Source organism: Xenopus laevis, chromosome 4S, assembly GCF_017654675.1.
Source record: "Xenopus laevis strain J_2021 chromosome 4S, Xenopus_laevis_v10.1, whole genome shotgun sequence".
Classification (NCBI taxonomy): Eukaryota; Metazoa; Chordata; class Amphibia; order Anura; family Pipidae; genus Xenopus; species Xenopus laevis.
In genome coordinates this window covers 108,676,965-108,701,169 of record NC_054378.1, presented here as the reverse complement: position 1 = coordinate 108,701,169, position 24,205 = coordinate 108,676,965, and the positions used below count along the sequence as shown (strand labels likewise).

General features: G+C 41.7%; 1 protein-coding gene across 4 annotated transcripts in view; it reads right to left on the bottom strand.

Moving 5' to 3' along the window:
- The window catches only part of cntn4.S (contactin 4 S homeolog), a 212,638-nt gene that overhangs the window by 13,512 nt on the left and 174,921 nt on the right, over positions 1 to 24,205 (bottom strand). For all 4 annotated transcript variants that reach the window (XM_041591294.1, XM_041591296.1, XM_041591295.1 and 1 more), the window contains 9 exon segments: positions 21,127 to 21,302; positions 12,812 to 12,907; positions 11,047 to 11,250; positions 6,497 to 6,599; positions 5,535 to 5,719; positions 5,091 to 5,227; positions 4,544 to 4,673; positions 2,012 to 2,162; positions 74 to 201 (listed from right to left, as the gene is read on the bottom strand). In XM_041591294.1, the coding sequence (XP_041447228.1) occupies positions 74 to 201; positions 2,012 to 2,162; positions 4,544 to 4,673; positions 5,091 to 5,227; positions 5,535 to 5,719; positions 6,497 to 6,599; positions 11,047 to 11,250; positions 12,812 to 12,907; positions 21,127 to 21,302 (1,310 nt within the window).

Genomic DNA, 24,205 nt, shown 5'->3' with positions numbered 1-24,205 from the left:
GAGAGAGACCAAGATCACCTAGATGCACAAGGGTTGTAAGAACATGATGGGTTACAAAGCATCCTCTTCTCACCCTTGACCACCAGGGTCCCTGTGCTGCTGGCTGTTCCAAAGTGATTGCTGGCGGTGCAGGTGTAACTTCCAGCATCTGCTTTGGTCAGGTTGGAAATCTTTAAAGTCCCATCATCCAAGATTGAGATTCTGAAAGTAAAGGGAGCAATAAGAGAATAGCACCTAACAATAATATATAATGTATAGGTGGATAATAGAGAGGAAAAGCAATATAACAGTATTAAAAGGAATGGAGATGAAGGCCTATGGCAAACAGGGACCTTCTACTTGCAATGTATTTTATCCAAATTGTTCATGGAAAAACTTTCTAGAGCAGGATACAATTTAGTTGTTCACCCGGAATACAACTGCCAGATTCTCAAAGAAAAGGCCTGTAGTAGTTTCCAAACAATAAAAGTCCACATGATTAAAGTTGCTTTTAATCAGAAAGTCCAAACCAGCAGACCTACCGAAGGGGGATTATAGCTCCTAAACAGCAGGAGGTCTTAAAGCTCTATATTAAGTCTTGTTGCTTTCCTTATTGTGCATTCTGTATATTGCATTTCATGATCTTGTTCCAATTGTAACACAAAGTGCACACTTCAAATCCGCTAAAAATGAACACATGTAATGCAGTACACAGCAGCAAGCTCACACTGAGATGGAAGATGCAAAAAGCTGCAGAAGATCAAATGAGCTGCGGAACACCAAACAACTGAGATAAATAGCCAACTGGGGGATTTGGGGAGATGAACTCAAAGCCATAGAGGGAATGTTTGGCAGTTAACCAAGACTAAAGGGTGTAAAGCCCATGTCTGGGAAAATAAAAATACAGTGAAAACAAGTAAAGAACAACAAAAAGATGAATTCACAAGGAGATACCAAGGTGCTCACTGCAGAACAGGCTATGAACATCAAAATGTGGCATACATCCGAGAGCAAGAGGTCCTGGCTGACTATACTCTGAAGGTCTTTTGTTTTCTTGGTATTGATGAAAGGAGAATATGATGAATATCCAACATGGGTCCCCTAACTATTGATGAGCTACAACGGAAGGGTTGTTGGGAGTCAGTCTGGGAGTTATACTTCAATAACGGCTGCAGGGGAAAGGATATTTATTAATGTTATGCAGTGAATGTCCTGTATTACCATAAATGGATTTTACCTATGGCTTGTTTTGTACATTTAACAGTATATTTATTTTTGGTGGGCCAGTGACATTCCTTGAATTAGTTCAAAGAGAGAGAAAGTTTAAACAAAGATTATACATACAGTATATATATATATAATGATTGGTGCTTTGTCAATACAATAAAACATAGGCAATACCAAGCCACGAATGGGTTACTGAATTTGCCAAGCAGTGTTTACACATACAGCTAGCTAATCATTTTCATTACATAGCAGCAAGAGGCCTATTATTCTATTGGAAGGTATTTCTAGGTGCATTTGGTGCCCCCTTCCTCCAGATCCTTTGTTTGTATTTAACAGCCGTTTGTGCTGTGTATTTTTGTGTGTATTAACAAACCAATTTTCTTTTTATGATGCTGCTTTTTTCCAGCAGATATATTTTAGGCTTATTTTTATTTATTGTTTGATTAGCTGGCTATTTCTCCCTCCCTGGTCCACAGCAGGTCATCGGGAGCAGTCCCAGTAGGCCCTAGCCCTGCTGCACAAGACCCATGATTATTTGAGCCAAGGGAGCAGTCTGCAGTAGTGATGGGCGAATTTATTCGCCAGGCGAAAAATTCGCCGGAGTCAAAAAAACAGGCGCCAGCGTAGAAAAAACGGGCGCCGGCGTAGAAAAAACGGCCGCCGGCGTCAAAAACGGGCGCCGGCGACGTTTCGCGAATTTTCCGTGCGAAATTCGCGAATTTTTCGGCGAAGCAAAACAGCGCAAATTCGCCCATCACTAGTCTGCAGTTATGATGACTGTGACTTATTAGATTTCATTGCTCACCTGGGGCTCTCCTTCAGCAGTTCCTTGCCCTTCTTCCAAGTGGTGCTGGGTTTTGGAGATGCTTTAGGTTTGCACTCAATAAGAACTGAGCCCCCAACCTTTCCCAAGGTCACTCTCTTCACAAACCCCTTGGAAAAGTCAGGACCCACAGCTGGTAACAAAGCAAAATACATGAATACTGTAAGTAATAATGACAAAATGCACATACAATTCACATAATTCATAAAAGGTCCATAGCCATTGTCCAAATAATAAAACAGCAGTTCTGCCACCTTAGAGGGGCCCAGTGCAATGCCTAGCATGGCCCCAGGCCTGTTTGGGTGTGTTTTGTGCTAAATACACTTGGACCCCCAGGCTGAACATTAATTAGAGTGAGATTTGAGTTGGATTGACTCACAATATTCTAGTTCATATGTCTGTAACCTTGATATGGATAAGGGGCTCCCTGACTAAATGTTGAACATCGAGCAGTGTGAACTAAGTCAGAAAACCTCTGAAAATCCACAGGACAGGGTACTGGGCTGTTTAATATGGGTCTCTATGATCCTCTTTCTTGTTGCAATATACAGTAATAATTAAAACATGGGACATAATTCCCAGGCCAGAAAGCCCTTGTATGAAATTGCAGTTTCTAATACAAACAATTGACAATGACATATTAGAAAATAAAGGCTGATATTTGATTAGTTAATCAGCCACCCCCACACCTTAACCTTGATTCTCTTGAAAAAAAAAGGTTGAAAATTGCTTTAAACAAAAGTTATTTATTAAGGGCAGCCTGCATCTGAGTTCCCATGTTCTTCTATAATTTGTATCAGGATAGGAACCAATTCATTACATGAAAGGTTATATTTTCTCTGGGGCTGTTTATGTTCAATTGATTTCTGAAAAACTGTCCTGTAATCATTGCAAAAATCCAACAAAGGGCACAGTGTTGTCAGGCACAAGGGAATCACGTACCTATTGCCCTAGTAGGCATTCTACCTCCTATACTGACTGAGCCCCCAACAGTCTCAGGGATACTGTCTCTATAGTTCCTTTATACTTTTGACCCTGTGCACTTAATAACACTGGTTAAGCTGCTTGCAATATTGACAGTGCTATCAAGTCGGCTATCAGCCTTTGGGAAAATATCATCCTTAAATGTATCATTTTTCAAAACATATTCCTATTTTCCATGCCCTTATACTCAGGGTTGGTTGGATAGTTTTCTATTATTAAAGGAGAAGTAAACCCTAAAAATTAATATGGCTAAAAATGCCATATTTTCTATACCTCACTTATTGCACCAGCCTAAAGTTTCAGCATCTCAATAGCAGCAATGATCAAAAACTTCAAACTTGTCACAGGGGGTCACCATCTTGGAAAGTGTCTGTGACACTCACATGCTCAGTGGGCTCTGAGCAGCTGTTGAGAAGCTAATCTTATTGGTTGTTGCAAATTATCAAGCAGAAAATGAGGTTGGTCGCTAATATAAGCTGATGCTACAGGGCTGATTATTCAATTCCAATTCTAGATGCACTGGTTTCTGTGCTGCCATGTAGTAATTATCTGTATTAATTACTAATCAGCCTTATATTGTGACATTTTTATTCTATATGTACTGTATATTGTGAAAGCAGCCCAGAGCATGTGCAGTGAATCAGCAGAAAAGAAGATGAGGAGCTACTGGGGCATCTTTGGAGACACAGATCTTTACAGCTAAAGGGCTGTGGATGCCTTATATCTCCTTTAAAGTTCTTATGATATTCAGTGACCCTCCAATTCCATCCCTGTCACTGACATTTGTGAATCATGTGATGCTCAAATAACCATATAACTAACTTTGTAAACTGCTGAATATTACAGTTTTGCACATCAACATCAATATTTCTCCTAAGTAAGGACCATACATTAGTATATGAGCCTCAAACAGCACCAGGGACTGTACAGCTGTATACAGATTGCTTATTGCGTATTTCAACCCCCAGCACAGAAAGCATTATGATCACATCTCCAGGGTGTCATATTGTTAACATCACACTACTAGCAAATTAGCACCTCCATCAAATTGTGCAACAGGTTGGGTGCAATCTGAAGAGATATTGCTATTAATTAAGTTTTTTTTTTAAGAAGTCCATGCCACAGTCTGACTACGTATAAATAATCTCACATGAAAGGAATACCAACCCTATGTCTGGTAACTCGGTGGAAAGCAATATTTATCTGTACAGGGTGCACAGGATAAGTGTTACATGAGTAGAGGACTACACACAAAAATATTTAATCTCCATTAACCTCTGCATAATTTACTAATCAACACAATGAATTCGTCCGCTTCTCAGAATTTACAGAGTGTGTGCTCCTGGCTCCTACTACTAGATTAGCTTTGCTAGCACTCAATACAAGAACAAACAAGAAAAATACAAGTGTCTTTCCCATTAGAGGATCAGCCAGAAACCACCTCTGCCCCAGCATTCGACCTCCTGACACAAGCTTATGATCATGGGCTCACAGAAGGCATTCCATTGACATTAGGGTTTATGCTCTTACCGATAACCCTCAGCTCAGCACTGGAATAAATGGTCCCGTGCTTATTTTCTGCCAAGCACTGATACATGCCGGAGTCAGAAATATTGACAGATGTGATCGTGAGGCTTCCGTGATCAATCTGTAGGCGTCCCTGCGAGACAGATGTATAGGAGTCAGCAAATGCGTAAAGGAAAAAAGGACAGAACAGAAATGTAGTGAAATGGAACATGAAGGACAGTGATGTCAGATTACTTGATGAGCTTGTAATTAACCTGTGTTAAAATTAAGGCTGCAGAGGCCTCTGCAACTACTATGTTAAATCATTCCAGGATTATGATTAAACAAAGGGTTTTCTAAGATCGGTAACTCAAATCAACCAATCAGATGTTTTCTTTCTTTGTTCTGACTGCATTAGATCAGTAGAAGCTTTTTGCCGTTTGGTTGCCGTTAGTAACAAGGCTAGGGATAACTGGCTTTTGCACATCACTCTCCATAAGTCATTGATGTGCCCCTTCATCCTTCATGCAATGATCAATATTCCCTGGATACAGCAGTTTAGGGTCCTTACTTTGCTCTGCAGGCGCTGGCCATTTTTGAGCCACGTGTAGGAGGGTTTAGGGCGCCCGCTAGCTTTGCATTCCCAGAGAATGTTCTCCTCAATGGCTATGTGAGCGTCATTAATCTTCTGAACCCAGGAAGGAGGGGCTGGAAGAACAATTAAAAATAGTCACTCCATATATAAGACCAAGATAAGCCTGGCTCCTGCCGGCCAAACTGAGCACCAACCCATAGACACTGCCCAAGTGTCACCTCCAACTCAGAACTCCAATAGTTCAAAGAGAAGTAAAATAGTTACATGAAAGTATGTTGGGGGCTATGGGCAATCTCACAAAAACATCGAAGCCATTAATTCAAAGATGACAGTATCACTGTTAAATAAACTGTAGAAAATAGATATTTAGTTTATGCATATTTCATATATATATTTCAGATAACAGGTCCCCCCTCATACCAAAGTATGTGAGTTGCCCTCGCACCATGTTCTTCCCTCTGGTATTCTCAGCTACACATTCATATGGTCCCGCATCCTCCTGCTGGAAATTAGGGATTTCCAGTACCCCGCTGGATCGGTGCCGCCGTACTTTGCGTGAGATTGGCTTGCCATCTGCCCTTCTCCAAGTTATTGTGGGTACAGGACTGAGAATGAAAAGAGACACTTTCAGTGCTGAGGAATTTGTGATATTTGGAGAAATCTGTTATACTTGTTCATCCTATATGCACTTTTTTGTGATTGGCTGGTCCCATAGTTGGCTAAATATGTAATTTAACAATACTTTGTGGGGCTAACTGTATGAAAATGATGGCCATACAAAATATTTTGGAGCACAGTCATAGGGCCATAGAAATCCCTTGATAGACTCTGCATCTGCCCCGGGGCCTTCAGTTAGGGAGCACTGCTGTAGGATAAATGCTCCACTGTACAACTTGAACAGCCATGCCCACCACCCTGGTGTCTATCTATTTATCTGTCGATCTTGGTTTAGTGTGAGGCTGTTGAGTAGGGAAGCAAGCAGGGAAGCTGATGTAAGATGGGTAAGAGCAAAATGACAGGAATTTTGAGCACAAAATGTGATGGTGGGTGTGAGGCCAAGTAAATGGCATAAGTGATGGATTAAAAAGTGAAAACACCAGGTGGCTCAATAAGAATTAATCAACAAAGCCCCAGACAAAACGGTATGAGATGAAATTTGCACAGAGGAAAACGAGCAGAGAAAGGGAAGGGCAAACATTAAGGGTAAGGGAGAAGACAACTGGTGCATACAGTGTTGTGGCTTCCAGTCTAGAGAGGAGTACATTTAATATGAACTACACTGAGTGGCATAATTGTAAGTCCATGAAATCCATGAGCTTCCTTCTTGCGACCCCCAGTCTTCCCAACGACCACTAGTTTCCACCTTGTTCAGCCACACTTACTTTCCCAAAGCGAAACATTCCAGCTTGACCGTGGAGCCTTTGGCCGATGAGATAGACTCAGGGAAATGCACTTCAATTTTGGGTTCATATTCCCCCATCACACCTAAGAGACAACAAGGTGCAGTGAGACTATGACGCAGTAGACTTTTAACCCCCCCGTTTGATATGATATGATCATATCCCTGTTAGCAAACATTGAGGTTAAGGGTACGTGGTAACATTTTTGGATCAGTCAGTGTGCTTATCTAGGACAGAAAATCTGTTCAGAGAAAACATTTCAACTAATTGCCTTTTACTTGTAAGCCACATTAGTTTTATATATCACACATTGTCACAATCATTACAGTTCCTGACATATAACATCACACCCCAGTAAGCCCATAAATTCACTGGGGCTCATTTTATAGCCATCTGCAGAGGCCGATCCCTCCGCCTTTATTTTTTCAATCACTGGGTTAATTAAGATGATAATTAGCACTAGCAGAAGTGCATGGGCAGACTGCAAAGCCGACACTCGGCCCCAAGTTATATCATTTCAGGAGCACAGGCCTTCACTATGTGAAAGAGACATAGTCCTACAGTGACATTCCCATCTAATCACATCCAGAAATATTTCCATTCTGTCAGACATACACAGCAACACAATCCCTCTCAGGGTAGAGAAATCCACTCACGCTCTATCGGGCAGGTACACAAACACAATCAGTTCCTATCTGGCTCCTCATACACCGTGTGCCACGCTCTGCTGAATGTGCCATTCACTGGATGCAGAAGCACGGGTAGAAATTAGCAACTGCAGCACCCCAAGGTCCTGTTTATACAGCAGTACCTCCAGTTAAAGGGCCAACGTACGCCTGTATATAAGGTGGGCTCAATACATAGGGCCCCAGCTGAAAATTATTAACGATTTTACATGTATTTTCTGCTGCTTTAACTATTTCATAGCTAAAAGAAAATTATATATTTATTTTAAAAAGCACATGAGATCCGTTATTCAGAAAGCTCTGAATTATGGAAAGGCTGTTTCTCATAGACTACATTTTATCCGAATTTTTACATTTTATTTCCTTTTTCTCTGTAATAATAAAACAGTACCTTTTACTTGATCATACTTTCCAACATGTTAAAAATAAAAAGAGGGATAAAAATATGTTTTGGGCACACCCATTTTTGTGGCCACACCCCCTAATTACCATGTTTATTTTTAGAAAATTCGGCAGGTAATTAACGTTTGAACATATTTCTGTGTTTTTTTCAGTTATTACAGTTTTGCTAATGAAGGTGAATTGCCCTTTAAGCTGTGAGTCGACTTTTCCTAAGGGAATAGTCCAATATACAGTAGCACACTGAAATGAAATACTTTTCAGCAGGTGATTTTATGCAGACAAAGAGTGGCAACGTTTCTGGCCTCACAGGGCCCTTTATCAAGCCTCTAACTTTTCCCAATATGTTACAATTACTTATTAGCTTATCTCGAAATTGTTACAAAGTATCTTAGTTGCACCTGGTGGCTGTTCTGGGCTCTCTGCTAAAAGCCAATTAAGTTAGAAACTTTGTTTCTTTTTCTGGCTGTTTAGTGCAGAGAAAGTCGGGAATTTTCAGTACATACACAAAACTGCGGGTTGAGCGGTCAAAATCGGGACTGTCCTGCTGAAAACAGGACAGTAGAGAGGTACGACTTGATCCAAACTAAGATATAATTAATCCATAGTGGAAACAAAACCACCCTATTAGGTTTTTTTAATGTTTACATAATTTCTAATTAAGGTAAGATCCAAACAGGGTTTTCTGTTATATAGAAAACCCCTGGTCCTGAGCATTCTGGATAACAGGTCCCATACCTGTATTTACTACATATTATCATAGCAATAGAAACAAGGTAGAACACTATTTCCATTGAAACTGAAGATACTTATTTCTTCAGCATTGAATATATGTATTGTATTGTGGTAGAGTGACCAAGGATTTGGTTAAAAATTTATGTTTTTCCTTTGATTTCTCCCCAGAAGAAGAAATAGGCACCAGGAAGGGTGTTAATAAACAGAGAAGAGTTTCTGTTTAAAGGCTTTGGTGGATGAATTATTCTGGCAGGAACAGGCAAGCCAGGTACTCCGATCCAGTAGTCCAGCTCATGGATTAGAGCTCACCTTCCGCAGGAAGGCTGTCCTGTGGAAAGGTATTTAGTTCTAGTGAGGCTGTTAGGAAGGTCTCTCAGAGAAGGGCACAGAGTAGGTAGGAGACCTGCATGTGTGAGGAACTCCCAGAGGGGCTTGCCACTGCAAGATGTGGACAGAGCCAAGTCAATCTGACCGAGAAAAGCCAGAAGGCTGAGCAATCCCCCAGGAGATTTGTGACTTCAGGGGTGACCCCTACTTATGTGTTTACTTACTGGTAGTCCACATAGGGCCCAGTTTAGTGAGGGAATCTTCATGTGTGAAGGAAGCACCCAGGGGGAGGATTTATTTTTATGATTTGTTTTGTATCCTGAAATGGTCACCCCTGTGTGTAAATAAAAATGACTTAAAGAAAAGCGTCTGTTATGGATCCCGCAACTTACAGTATATATAGATTCTTTAATTCCAGGAATACATGCTGCAGTTATATGCACCTGTTGGAAACGTAATGTTTATATATTTCACATTTTCCTGGCAGAACTTTTCCCCTTCACTGTGGATTTTGCAGCCTTGGGCCAGGTATTTATCTTGCCACATGACATGCCCTCCCGTCCGGCTTTTCTGCCCAGATATCAGCGCTGAAGAAAGTTGATACTAAACTAATTTTTTTTGCACTTTGGCAAACGATTTTCTGTACATTTGTTATTGTGACTGATCTCCTTGTTGCCTTTCCCTCCTCCTTCAGTTTGTTTCTAATACACTCTGCCTTACAAAAACATGACTGCGGTGTGGAAAACAGATACACAATCCTTCTTTGTCAAGAACACACATAAACACATTGCTCTTGCACAAGCCATGTACTTAGTCTCCGTCAAACAGACCCACAAACACACTAGATCTCTGTCAGGCAGACACACTGGGGATAAACCTAACACATGCACATCATACTGTTGACTACTTTAGCTAGAGCTACAATGGGCAAAAGCTCTGTGTCAAACTGCCATACAGACTTAATATACCATATTGCCATATCATCTGATACAATGTGATACAGTCATTTGCATACCAGATGTAGGGACTCATAGGATTAATTCTCCCCTATGGCTTTAAATTCATATACTTCCTTATTCCCTAGTCACTGAGCAAAAGCCCATGAATCCACTTTTGCTTATTAGTATAATGTGTAAAGTGTACCACTGGCCCAGAGACTGATGACCACTTCAGTATAGTATTGGGCAGAGGGTGGATCTTCCTCTTTTGCCTTCTACTTCAGGAGGGAGTGGATGTTGCTGGGAGCCTGGGACTTAGGCCCCAGTAAAGGAAAAGGCCCCAAGAGTGGTGAAGTCGGATATACCAGGATCCAGTGAACGAGGTGTAGTCAGGACAGGGTAGTTCTTTGTGACAGCACTTTCTAGGAAAGTGAGACTGACAGAACTATATAGCAAGAGCAGCCTGTGTTCCAACTAGGAGGTATAGCAAGTGGGTAGCTCCCCCTTCAGACAAGACTGGTCTGTAGTGTAGGGATCACTAAACTGAATAGGGATTTAGGTTACATGTATTTCCTGATCCAACGTGTAGGGATACTGGTCAGGTTACAGAGACTGAGGGTACAGCTATCAATCAGCTATGCTATATCCACAGGGATGTCATAAGGTGACGGCTTTAAATTTGCCTTTTACGTAGAAGGCCAAATGTAACTGGTGCTCTGCCTATTTGCTATCCAGACAGGGTCAAGGTCAAGGACAAGGTCTAGCCTAGATGGGATTACACAGATATGCCACATTCTATAGTATAAAGTCTGATTTATCCATCATGTCATATTGCCTTCTATACCCTATGTCATACCTTGTTCTGTATCCTATTCCACTCTGCTATATTCTATCTATGCCATTCTTTCTACTTTACTGATTCCTTACTATGCCACAATTACTGCTGTACTGGCAGCTTTACCCTGGTTATGCCACAATTACTGCTGTACTGGCAGCTGTACCCGATTATTCCATACCTTCAGTGCTGGCAGCTGTGCCCTGACAATGCCATGCTTTTTATCTGTATGATGTATTAACTGCTGTATCCCAATGTAATATTTTTTACTGTCTACTGTCACCACCACCATTTGATACTTTCTGCTATATTTTATATCATACAACCTGCTGTATAATATTCCATACAGTAGTGCTAACTCCCATGCCAAGCTGCCTTCTTTTTTCTGCCATATGGTCCTACTGACTTCCTACACTTGTACCTCCCCTTTTTTCCCTCCTATGCCATTTAGACAGACTTGGGTATGTAATATGGTCTCAAACACTCATCTTGATGAATCAGTATTTCTTTGCTTTCCTCCTGTGCTTTGCACCGTAAATAACAGAATTCTGCTGATGATCAAGCATTGCCCTATTGTGCTGGTGAGTCACTTTAAGTAGAAATATCACATACCATCAGTCCTAAGGGTGAGTGGGGTGCTGGGCCCCAGTTCCCGAGTGTTTGTGATGATGTTAGTAACAACACAGGTGTAGTTCCCAGCATCAGAAGGCTCCACCTTGGCAATGTAGAGATTCCCAGTAACCTGTGACACAAAGCGACGGTTGTCCTGCTGTACAAATGGCGGGTATTCGTTAAAGATCCACGCGTAAACCAGCTCTGTACAGGACCAGAAGTGACTGACATCAGTGGTGGAAGCATAAATATCATAAATAGGGCACAACATTCCACAATAACAAATTAAACCTAATTTTTGTAGCATGAAGTGTTTGCAAGGTAACACTAAAGATATCAGGCATAGAGTTAACATCTGTACCCTGCTGAGTTCTGACTTTTAAGTACAGTCAGCACTACTCGCTGTTGTCAGTTGGTGCTGGATATTGCAGAGCAGTCAGAAATTGCCAATATTCAGCACTACTCTCTGTATATAGACAATAGCACTGACCGATGGGCGCCATGTATCGCTTCTCAGGTTGTAGCACCAACAGCTTTGCAAAGCTAATGACTGTATGGGGGTAATATTAAAGGAATACTGTTGCCGATGTTCTGCCCCTGACAGCAATCGTACGAAAGTTATGTCCGACCAAAGCTGGTGACTGACTCCCTCTGAAAATTGTACGATCGGCAATACACGCAGAGATATTACCCGCAGCCGACAGAAATCTTTTAACCTGTCCGATCGACCAATCGACCAATCTCCGCCGGACGGAAAATGTCAGCACTCTCCACACACGGTCCGAAAATCGTACGAATCCTCGATTCGTACGATCAGATCTTTCCGTCTATGGCCAGCTTAACTTTGAAATCTGACATGGAGCTAGACATGATGTATATTTTCCAGGTGCCCCCAACCACGTGACTTGTGCTCTGATAAACTTCAGTCACTCTTTATTGCTACTCTGATAGTTGGAGTGATATCAACCCCCTCCATTCCCCCTCTAGCAGTCCATCAACATCCAACATCAGAATAATGTGCAGCTAATCAGATAGCAGCTACCTAACATTTCCGCTGAAAGATTTGTTTGCATTGCTAATAGTGATCCCTGCTTTTCCTGCTTTTTTCTGCTTTGGTGCTATTCATGTCTACCACTAGGGGGGACTTGGGTCCTATTGAATTAAAGTGAGGGGAGAAACCGAAGCTTTCTCAAAGCAGTTCCATCCTGTGCTGGCTCCTCACCAATATAACAGCTAAAAAAATACATTTGTTGGTTCAAGAATACAATTTTAAATGGTAGAATGAATTCATTGCAATGTTAATAATGTCATTTAGAAATAAAAAGTGAACTATAAATATCATGACAGAATCCCTTCAATGTTATACAGGAGGGTAGGGATAACTGCTCTGCATACATTACTGATGTGACAAAAGAAGCAACGGATAATGTTCAGAGATAAGATTTGCCTACGAATCTACGATGCAGAAGATACCACTGTTGGACAGTAGTAGGGCTGTAGAAACTGTGGTTCCTTTTATAATGTTTATATTCCCTATACAGTAACCCAATAGTGGGTTAAATGCCAATGTGTCTATACCCTCATGAAGATTCAATCATGCTTTGTTGTAATATTATAATATATATATATATATATATATATATATATATATATATATATATATATATATATATATATATATATATATACACACACACATAAATATATAGCCAGCTCCAAATATCAAAGAGTTTCTAGCCTTAGAAGAAAGTAGACGTTTGCTTACCTCCAGAATGAGCAGGGGGGCCACACAGCAGCACCATTCCCTGCCCCTCTCGTACAGACACTGTGCTGCGGGTTCTTGTCTGGAATGAGTCGAGATCTGTGGAACAGAATGAAAATCAAGACATGATATCTTCCCACTAACAAAGACACCCAACAATGTAAAAGAAAACATCAGGACTATCAACGGCGTGTCCTGCACGGAGAGTCACACGTTATTAAAAACAATATCACAATGTTACCTTGTATTCCTTCCAATGTGACATAATTCCCCCTCCCTTGAAGACAAACATTCAAAGACATGTTCTTGTTGCTTAGATCAGAGGCCCTCTCCTTTCATTTATCTTACAGTCTCTTACATTCTCGGACTGGGACTGGGGCCCACCAGAAAACCTTAGTCCACAGGGCCCACTCTCCAAACTATTTCTCCTCTTCATCACCTCACTTAACCTCTATTCTTCAAGTCTATTTTCTTTCTATGATGTGATTTATTCTATCTATTTGGCCTCTCTGTTCCCATACAGAAGTAGGTAATGACCATGAAACAGGCCAAATAGTAGAATAGAAGAAGGAGGGCCTACTGACACTTGGGCCCACTGGAAGTATTCCTGGTATCCCGGTGGGACACTCTGACACTGTTCTCTTATTCAAATCACTGCCTGGTTGCTAGGGTAGATGGGATGCATCATACCAAAATGTAATTTAGTATTTATTTAAAGGAGAACTGAAACCTAAAAATTAATATGTTTAAAAATGTAATCTTTTACATATTGAACTTATTGCGCCAGCCTAAAGTTTCAGCTTGTCAATAGCAGCAATGATCCAGGACTTCAAACTTGTCACAGGGGGTCACCATCTTTCAAAGTGTCTGTGACACTCACATGCTCAGTGGGCTCTGAGCAGCTGTTGAGAAGCTAAGCTTAGGGGTCGTCACTAATTATCCAGCAGAAAATGAGGTTGGTCTGTAATATAAGCTGATGCTACAGGGCTGATTATTAAATTCTGATGCTAGTAGCACTGGTTTCTGTGCTGCCATGTAGTAATTTTCTGGATTCATTGCTAATCAGCCTTATATTGTGATATTTCTATTCTATGTGTACTGTATATTGTGAGTGGGTCCCTAAGCTCAGTAAGTGACATCAGCACAGAGCACGTGCAGTGAATTAACAGAAAAGAACATGGGGAGCTACTGGGGCATCTTTGGAGACACAGATCTTTACTGCTAAAGGGCTGTGGTTGCCTTGGGCTGGTACAGAAGCCCGAAACATAATGTACAACATTTTTAGCCTACTTCTTTAGTTAAGCTTTAGTTCTCCTTTAAATCTCTTTAAATCTTAGTAGTATTTAAACATACAGCTACAACACATTACTATCACTTAGAGCTCTCGCACGTAGGTGTTTTGCCTGGTCAGTTCTAATGCATGTCTCTGAGGGGATCACAGGATGAAAGGCAATCTATTCAATTAAATCGGCTGTACTCACACAGGCGTGTGTCAGCACCTAATGCAGGTGGAATGCAACTTTCTGTGTTCCACCTTGGTGCTTGCATGCGTCCTTGTGAGTACAGGCCCCTTTCATTAAAATAGATTGCATTTGTCCTGCAATACACTGCAGTGAAACGCATTATAACGGACCGCAGGGGAATGCAGGGCAAAATGCCTGTGTGGAAGAGCCCTTAAAAGGGCTCATTTATATACCTAGACCAAAGAGAAATTTTGAGCACAATTGCCATGTTTTTTTCTACAATTAAGTGTTTTTTCCAGAATTCCTGTGTTTACCACAATTGCGACCGACACTCCAATATGGACGCCAGTGTGATTGTGCTTCATTGCAAATCCACTGCAGTTGCACTGAATATTTTAGAAGTCTGTCTGGCTTCATTTCCATTGTTTGGCATGCAAGTGATACCTGCACCTGATTCTTTAGGCGCAAGTCTGCTCGGGAAGTTGAGGTACCTCCAGGGTTTCCCTGCATCATTAGGTGCAGCAGGGCTTGATTTGGAATGGAAGGCAGGAAGGACTGAAAGGTACTAAGCGTGTGAAGGGGCAACCACCTTTCTGTGTCACACCGTATAACTTCAATTAGTACCGACCTGTAGGGTGGGGAGAAGGTCCTCCAGTAAAAACACACCAACAGGGCTTTATGTCCTTCAGCTTTACAACTAACTGGACTGCACACTGTCAGGGAGGCTCACTCTCATAAGCACCCCTCCTTTGGGTCCGGACTGGCTCTGTCACCTTATCCTCGCCTCTTAGGCCCTGACTGATGGGTATCCCGCTGGACACAATGTGCCCACTATCTCCTCGTAGGGGCCACAGCTGCCCATGCTAGTCCCTGGCTAACTTAAGCCAGTAGAGCGTACTAGTTACCATTAGCTTTCTCTCTACCTAAAGCAATCCCTCTTCCAGGGAATGACTCAACTGTCAGGGAGCCTGCTGCTCTCTTTCCTTCCATTGACACATCTCAATATTTCTACCTGTAACCTTCCATTTTATCACCTCTTATTCTCCACCCACTGGGGATTTTCTCTAGCAACAGTTACACTCTAGTTCCCCCTAGTGGTTCACCTGGAAATAACTGCATTAACTATTAATTACACATTTTGTACCCTACTACAAGCGCAACTAAACACAACTATACAGAAGTGAGAATAGATGAAAGTGGTTTTCAGTGCAACAGACTATGGGAGGAAAGCACAAACTGCCCACTGCACTTGTGGGTGCAAATGAGCCCTCTGGGCAGTGCTTAAAAAATTATGATTTCTTTCTCCTTTGCTACAAATACACCAGGAATGTGGCACCTATGTTGCATATGTAGAAAAAAAAACCCACTAACAGCCTCTTCAAGTTTGTGAGCAGTACCAAGTGGAAAAGAATTAATTATGAATCGGTGACAGTGCTAATAATGTTTAAGTGCTTATGGAATTCTAATGAATTATTATTCTTGTTTAAGGAAATAACAGGATGCAAATCTTCCGATCTGACCTTTAGAAATGCGCTACTTACTTAATTAGAAAAACACAATGCCACAGTAAATAAATCAGAAAATGATCCCACTGTGTATTGTTAGATGTCTTCTCAGCTATGTCTCTATATCTGGCCTGCCTGGCTCTGTCTCCGACTCTCATGCCTCCCTCGTGTCACATGTGGAATGATTTCCATTTACACAACTTTCAATTTATATTCCTGCTCCTCTTCAGGGGCCCCTGTCTATCCCTCAGTGCAAGCAATGGGCTTATACTTGGCATAACAGCTGCAGTTCGGGGGATTCTAGGAAAGGTTGCCTGTCAATAATGAATGTCACTTTCCATAATTCAAATTCTGTTGTCTCTTTAGACTTATATTAATGAGCGCAAGGGCAAAGCAATAGTTTGGATGCCAAAGTGAACATGTATTGACACTGGTCAATGATGTTCTTGCACCAATACTTGCACCTTTAAACTATAGCAAATGCCAATGCACCCCGTCAGCCTGCGCTAATAGATTTAATTAAAGAACCCACATTAATGCAGGAGAACCCTGTAATTACAAGTAACATGGACTTCCCTCTGTGGGTTATGTCAGTAGCCGCTACTGTGTTGCATCAAGTATATCTGATTCTAATGCTGTTACTAAAGGGGTTGTTCACCTTTAAATTAACTTTTAATATGATAAAAAGAGTAATATCATAAGATAATTTGCAAATGGTGTGCATTTTTTTTTTGTTTTTAAGTTATTTAGCATTTTATTCAGCTGCTCTCCGGTTTGTATTTTTAGCAATTTGGTTGCTAGGGTCCAAATTACCCCAGCAACCATACATTGATTTGAATAAGAGAGTAGAATAGGAAAAGGAGAGGCCTGAATAGAAAGATGAGTAATAAAAAGTAGCAATAAGAATACATTTGTAGCCTTACAGAGCATTTGTTTTTTTAAATGGAGTCAATGACCCCCATTTGAAAGCTGGAAGGATTCGGAAGAAAACTATTATTCATTTATTATTTCAGAAACAGAAATAAACAAATCAATCAAAAATAAGAAATAGTTTTTCTAAATGAGCACTGCTGTATTTCAAAGCTTTCTGGATAACTGATTTCTGTATAACAATCCCATACCTGTAGTTAAAGGATTGGTCTTACTCATCAGGCAGAATAGATAGATATAGGGTTTCCAGCCGTGTGGGTTTCAACTAGACATCACAATTTGTGAAAGGGCTGTCCATTCAAAACTTTCTGTCCCATTTAAAACATTGCGAAAACTGGACAGAAATCCAGCCAGTTGCATATAAGTGATGCAATACCCCTGATCCAGCATCATAACTCCGCGATCTCATCTCTGATGTCATCATGCCCACCAGAACATCACTGCTCCACCCCCAAGGCTATCTACCCCACCCCCTTTGTTCAGGTTTAGCCACCGGCAAAGATGGCAACCCTACTATAAACTTAGGACACCAGGTATAGAAGACTTTCTCTTAAACAGTTGAAGTTTATTGCTGTGACTCCCTAACAAAGACTGTTGTCCCTTCCTCTATCACTGCCAGAATGGCCAACATATTTCCTGTTCCTGTATGCTTTATTCCCTTTTCATTAGCAACAACTTTCTCATATCAATTTAGGAAGCACTGCACCTAGTGGCCAAACTGATTATACCTTAACCATTTAGCAATTCACATTTTGCCTCCTTACATGCCCTCAACTCCCATAGTGGAAGGAACCATGCAGAGTAGTATAGATTGTAAGGGGAAATTCTAGTCATTAACCCTTAGCACAGAAAATCGGACACATCAGTTCTTCCAAAATGTGACTTTGTTTATTGTTTTACTCTTCTTGTCAGGCGGACACATTACTTTAGCATAATTCCCAATAGTCAATTTCACATTAATGTCAAAGTATTTTCCCTTGTTACTCACAGGAGTCTGTGAATCCCCACTCAGTAGCTAGGATAGTGTTTTACTCACAATGCTCTGGTCCTCAATGGCCTGGTTCAGTGATCCGGTGTACCACTACACCCCTTCAGCCTCCCGCTTTGACCATCCGGCACTCGACCAGTGCCCCTTGGCCACTCCGGCGGGCCAAGTCTTCCACTCCCAACCTATCTTGCCTTACAAACTCACCACTGTAGCCCTATCTTGGGAATTATTCCCTGGAAACTAATCTGACTATGCTCCTAGGTGGGGCAATGGGCTACCCTTGCTTTCTCCCTACCTCTGACACCTAGTGCCATCTTGTACTAATACTTTCTGTCTAATAGACTACCTGAGACCAGGCCCGATGTTCCTCCTCCTCAGTGGGACTTCCGCATGGCCTCACCTCCTCCCATCAAAGTCTTTAACTAGGGGTGTGGCTGCCCTTTTATACCGTTTCAGGAAACTCCCTCTAGTGGTGGAAGAGTGAAATTACTACTAACTGTGATGCTCTACTACCACCTAGTGGTCTTTTCTTAATAACCATTAACACATTTTCACATACAAACTCTCATTAACAGCACATAATTCACAAACTACATTCAACAACTCTTCCATCCACCCGCAACACAATTTACTCTCTTACAAGTTTCTTAACAGTTATTTTCAATTTCTGACAATACATGTACAAATATTGCAAATAAAGTAATATATACATAAATATTATGATATATTGAGTTAAACTTTGCGGACGTTATCCGACACTTCCTCTCCGAGCCAGGTCTAAGGGTAAAACTCCATGAGTGCTTTTCATCTGATTTTGTGCGTCAGATTTTATCCGATCCTCCATGAAACACCACGAAATGCAGTATAACAGCTACAGAACCTGATCTCCCTATGCTGGAATGTAAAGTCAGATGAGATAAAGTCGGATGGAGTCTTAAAAGGGTTGTTCACCTTTTAGTATGATGTAAAAAGTGATATTCTGAGATCATTTGCTATTGGTTTTCAATTTTTATTATTGAAGGTTTTTGAGTTATTTAGCAGTTCTTCAATTTCATCTTAACCAATCTGGTAACTAGGGTCCAAATTACCCTAGCAACCATGCATTGATTTGAATATTAGACTGGAATATGAATAGGAGAGGCCTGAATAGAAGGATCAGTAAAATGAGAAAAAAAAGTCGACACCATTCTTGTCTTGTTGTGTCAGATGGAGAATTTCACATGCAGTTTATGCATCATCTTTTTCTCAGTCCCGTTATATTTTAACCCATGAGACACCAGCCAACTTGTCAGATGCGGTTTGTCGATCCGACACCATCCTACAAAAGCACTCATGGAGTTAAGCAGGAAATCTAATAGATATTCTCTGCATGAGAGAGCAATAGATTGTATATAAATATAAGCAATGTATATTTAGTATGAGGGGCTGTGTGTGCCAGGGCTAAACTCCGTCTCTCTCTATTCTGAATTGCAGTGGGGAAGGAGTGAAGTGCCACTGTGCTTGTGGCCGTGCTGTGTCTCTGTTGGGGGCTGTGCCACTTAGTTGGAAGGAGAAGTGCTTAGGTCCTTCTCATTTGATTTGTTAATGTTTAATTATGCACTAATTTAATTTAATTGTGTCTGTAGCAAATATTTTGTTAATTAATTGACCTGAACACAATAACATGCTGATTTTTTAATTAGTACCATCCAAGGGGGGTAATAGGGCAGAAAATGATCATTGACTCATTGCAGTAAGTCTCCTAGCAACTCCGGTTATTAGAAGCAGTGTACAATTAGACAGAATGTCACAACCTGCCCCAAACTGGGAGTAAGTCAGCTGATATTATAAATTCCAGGAATTAGGCAGCTGCTAATATTCCCCAGCCCAGATACTGCCTCTTTAAATGCCCCACATGTGTACCCAGACTATTGTCTAGCAAATTGCACATATAGAAACCTGATTAAACACTGGTTGCCATTGGTCTGCTGCAGTGTTGGACTGGGCCTTTTAGGGATCACCAGAGATCCAGGGCCTTCTCTCATAAAAATGGTTGTAATGTTATAGATGCTATATAATCCTATAGTCAGTGCAGTATTTAGGTCCAGTGCCACCCTAGTTCGTGTCCCCTCACTCGTGATTGTGATGTCACTTCCGCAGAGGCTGGCAGTGAGTTTTTGTTATTTTAAACAAGTTAAACAAGTTATCTTAAACACGTTTATTCAATTACATAGACACACCCGAGGGCCAAATAAATACGGCTCTGCCTATGGGGCAAATAAGCAGCTCATGGGAAATATTCTTGGCTGAGGCCCTCCAGGAGGTACTTTGGAACTCTGGCAGGGCTTGAATTACCTTTAGGTTAAGGGCACATGCTAAGAGTCAGGGAGATTTAGTTGCCCGGCGACAAATTGACTCTTCTTCAGGTGTAAAATCCTTCCCGACAGCTAGAGTCTAAATCGCAGGCAGGATGTCAGTCGGAGCGATTTGTTTTCCAAAGTCTCCAAAAGTTGCCTCACTTGGAAACTTCGGTCGACTTTGGAAAACGAAGCTCTCAGAGTGCCATCCCACTGGCGATTTCAATTATAGCCGGCCGGAAAGGCTTTTCGGGGAGATTAGTCGCCCAGAAAAAAGGCGATATGTCAATGGGCGACTAAATCTCCCTGAATCTTAGTGTGTGCCCAGTGTTCTTGTTTTAACTCCTATTACACTGTGCTTTTTTATACAGGAAGAATCAGTACTGTGAGGACAGCTTAGTCTTTTGCACCAGATGGCAGAATAATGGAGAACTCTTAGGTTTTAAACTAAATAATGTTTTAGTAAAACAAAGAGCAAAAGGCAAACCATTATCAGAGCAATCAATCTGAGTTATCTGATAATCCCTAGTTCTGGCCCCTACTGATAAGCATACTGTTACTACAGCTGATAAACATCCCATTATTACAAGTCCCAGAGACATTGATTGTTCTGTGGTTACCTATAATGGAATGGGGGAAGGCTGGACACAAAAAAGACTTTCCTTCATATCCTCAAAGCTTTGGGCTTTTGTACTGTAAATCTCAACTGGAAAACTCAGAAGAGGCAGTAACCTACCCCTTACTGAGGATGTTGCTACATACTTGCATTGAGCTGGTTGCACCATCCATGTCTGAGCAGACAGTACAGCCACGCATGTACCTCATTGGTCCATTACATGATCAGGACGTAAGAATGGTTAAATAAATAAAAAAAAATGAAAGAAAGGGAAATGGAAATACACAATGGCATCCAATGGATTAAATTAGAGGAAGATAAAGGATTTATTGACAATAAAATGGAATAAACTGGACAATTACTAGTAGGGGCGAGCCCTGAAGATAGTGAAGAATAGGCCAAGGAGCTACAGGGGGGGATGACAAATCATACTGTACATAATATCAGATTGTAAGGTCTAAGCCTAAGACCCTGACTCACATGAAAACTGTACATAAGCCTCCCGACTAAGGATGGTCCCCAACGAGTTGGTGGCCTCGCACTGGAAAGTACCAACATCTCTGTTCCTGTCTGGAGATGCAATGATCAAGCTCCTGTCCAGAACACGGTACCGATAATCTTGGGCTTCATCCATAAGAGTTCCATTTACTCTCCATCTGTAAAAAAATAAACAAGATATTTGGTAAGGAGTGTAGGAAAGAAAGGAACATATACATAGTTAGTTAGTTACATAGTTAAATTGGGTTGAAAAAAGACAAAGTCCATCAAGTTCAACCCCTCCAAATGAAAACCCAGCATCCATACACACACCCCTCCCTACTTTTAATTAAATTCTAAATACCCATATCTATACTAACTATAGAGCTTAGTATCACAATAGCCTTTGATATTATGTCTGTCCAAAAAATCATCCAAGTCATTCTTAAAGGCATTAACTGAATCAGCATCACAACATCACCCGGCAGTGCATTCCACAACCTCACTGTCCTGACTGTGAAGAACCCTCTACGTTGCTTCAAATGAAAGTTCTTTTCTTCTAGTCTAAAGGGGTGGCCTCCGGTACGGTGATCCTCTTTATGGGTAAAAAGGTCCCCTGCCATTTGTCTATAATGTCCTCTAATGTACTTGGTCTATGGACCACCATCGGTTATGTAGAGCAGGGATGTACACATGGTTTGCAACCTTGGTGGGCACTAATTTGGTTCTACATTGATAAATCAAAAACAATTTGGGGCACATACTATGTAGAGCAATGACCCTGGAATTCTGGGGAAAGCATTGAATTGAGGATAAAAAAAAAAGATAACAGTTTAGGTCCAAATATTGCACTTAAAGGAGAACTGCTTTTGTGAATAGGCCCTGCAGAGTCAAGAAGGTGTGGAGAACACTAACACCAGGTCAGCAGTTAGAATGGAATGGCCGGTAGGGTACAAAGCGATAAACAGCAAAATGAAAGCAGGTAAAAAACACAATCTTGTTGAGATCCAACACTCTGGGGAACCACTTACGTAAATCTTTATTCATTGGTTCCAGGCAGAATAAAGAATAAAGCAGCAGCTCATCCCACACAAGGAACAGGCAACCTTATATAAACAAGTAATAAAACACAAAGCAAAGCCAGGATCTATATAGGCCAGTGACTTTTATTACATTACATCCATAAGGGCTTAGTTACAAAACCATTTCTCCCTGCAAAGCACAACATTTGGATGCAAATCATATTTTTTTACCGACAATGCAGCATTTTCCCTGGGTTGGAAGTGTGCAGGATTCACTATTGTGAAAACAAATTGTCTGCCTTGGTGAAACATGCTTAGTCTGCAGCTCATGTTTCTTTCTGCACTTGTGTGTGAATGGGGTCACTTGCTGCATCAGCGGCCAGGGACATAACTATAGGGGAAGCAGAGCAGACACTGGGACTGTTTGAGGGCCCAGGAGATGAAGTGGGCCCACAATGACACTAACTTATAGGCAAGTTTATTAAAAATGTCTTCAAAGTCAGTGTCAGACTGGGTTAGCCGGGGGACATCGGTAAACCCCGCCGCAAGGCAGGGCCACTTTTGCCATGAGGCAAGGTAAGAACATTTCCTCAGGTGGCATGCAGCGGCCACTTACAAAGCCGTATCTGTTAACTTTAAGAACCGAATTTACATTTTTTAACACAGAAATTCAGGTCTGCTACTGCAGCGAGTGCAATAGTGCTCACTGCACTCCCTCCTGGACCAGCTCCGATGCTAAAAGTTGAAAGCGCGGAGAAGGGGGAGGGAGGCGGCATCGGGGCTAATGCCTGAAATGCCACTGCCCCAAGGCGCAACACTCTGTCAGCTGCTGGCTATTCCCCCAGTCACCAGTCATACATATCCAGGGGCACGGCTGCCATTAGATGAGTGTCACGGCCGGCACCCAATACCAGAACAGGTGCCAAGTACCCTGGTCTCGGCTCGGCTTCACCAGTAGTGTGACCACCGTTGGGCTTCGGGACGAGCCCTCAGCTTACTTGGGTGCCACCTGGACTTAACGAGGGGTACAAGGCGAGATGTTCTGGCTAGCAGAGGGGCACAGCATCTAGATAGTCTTTTGGGCCGAAGGTCACGGTACAAATGGAGCAGGCAAGAGAATCGTCAGACAGGCATTCGAGGCAGGCAGATATCAAGAATCGTCAGGCAGGCTAGGGTCAAACCGGGTAATCAAACAGATGGGGTCAGGCAGAAAGAGTAGTCGAGATGCAGGCAAAGGTCAGGTTTCGGATATCAGAATATTCAGGAACAGGCAGGGATCAAAACCGGAATAACAGATACAAGTTTCATAGGAACAGCACAAGGCTTCAGGAACCACCAGAATCAAGATTCTATCACGGGCACTGGCTGGGAGTAAAAATGGGCCTTAAATACCTCCGAATTTCGTGCCAAAACGTGCGCCAATGCGCGCTGGCGTAATCGCGCCAGTGCGCCTGTACCTTTAAGAGGCGCGGAGGCGCGCCGCGCGCGCCCTAGAGAACCAAGATGGCGCCGGCGCTGGAGGCCGGAACAGGAGCGCGGCGGCATGGCGGCCGTCCACGCCGCCGCACCACTAGACCACCAGGTAATTGTATTACAATGAGTTAAGAAACAGCGGGTTACCATGGGTGGGAACATTTTTAAATCAAAAATTTTCGGCTCTTCTAGTGCAGAGAGCGCAATTGAGCTCCCCACACTAGCGATTTTTTTTAAACTGAAAAATGAGTAATAATCTGTAAATAATAAAAATGCAAGAAGATGGAGAATTATGGGCAATATGACAGTAGGAGTTCAGTATAATGTCCTGGTAAATGAGCTCTTAGTATTGTTAGTATTGTTCCTTCCATGTATGTTCCTATTATATTAGTACAGAGTGGTGCATGGCAGAAATAGATATAGAAATAGATATAGAAATAGATATAGAATAGTGTTGCATCCATTTATTATATACAATGACACAACTGGGGAACTGTATATATTACTCTTTGCACAATGTCATATATTTATAATACAAACCACATTAGTCTCCCAAAATCAAAACATTATTATGTATCTGTCACATC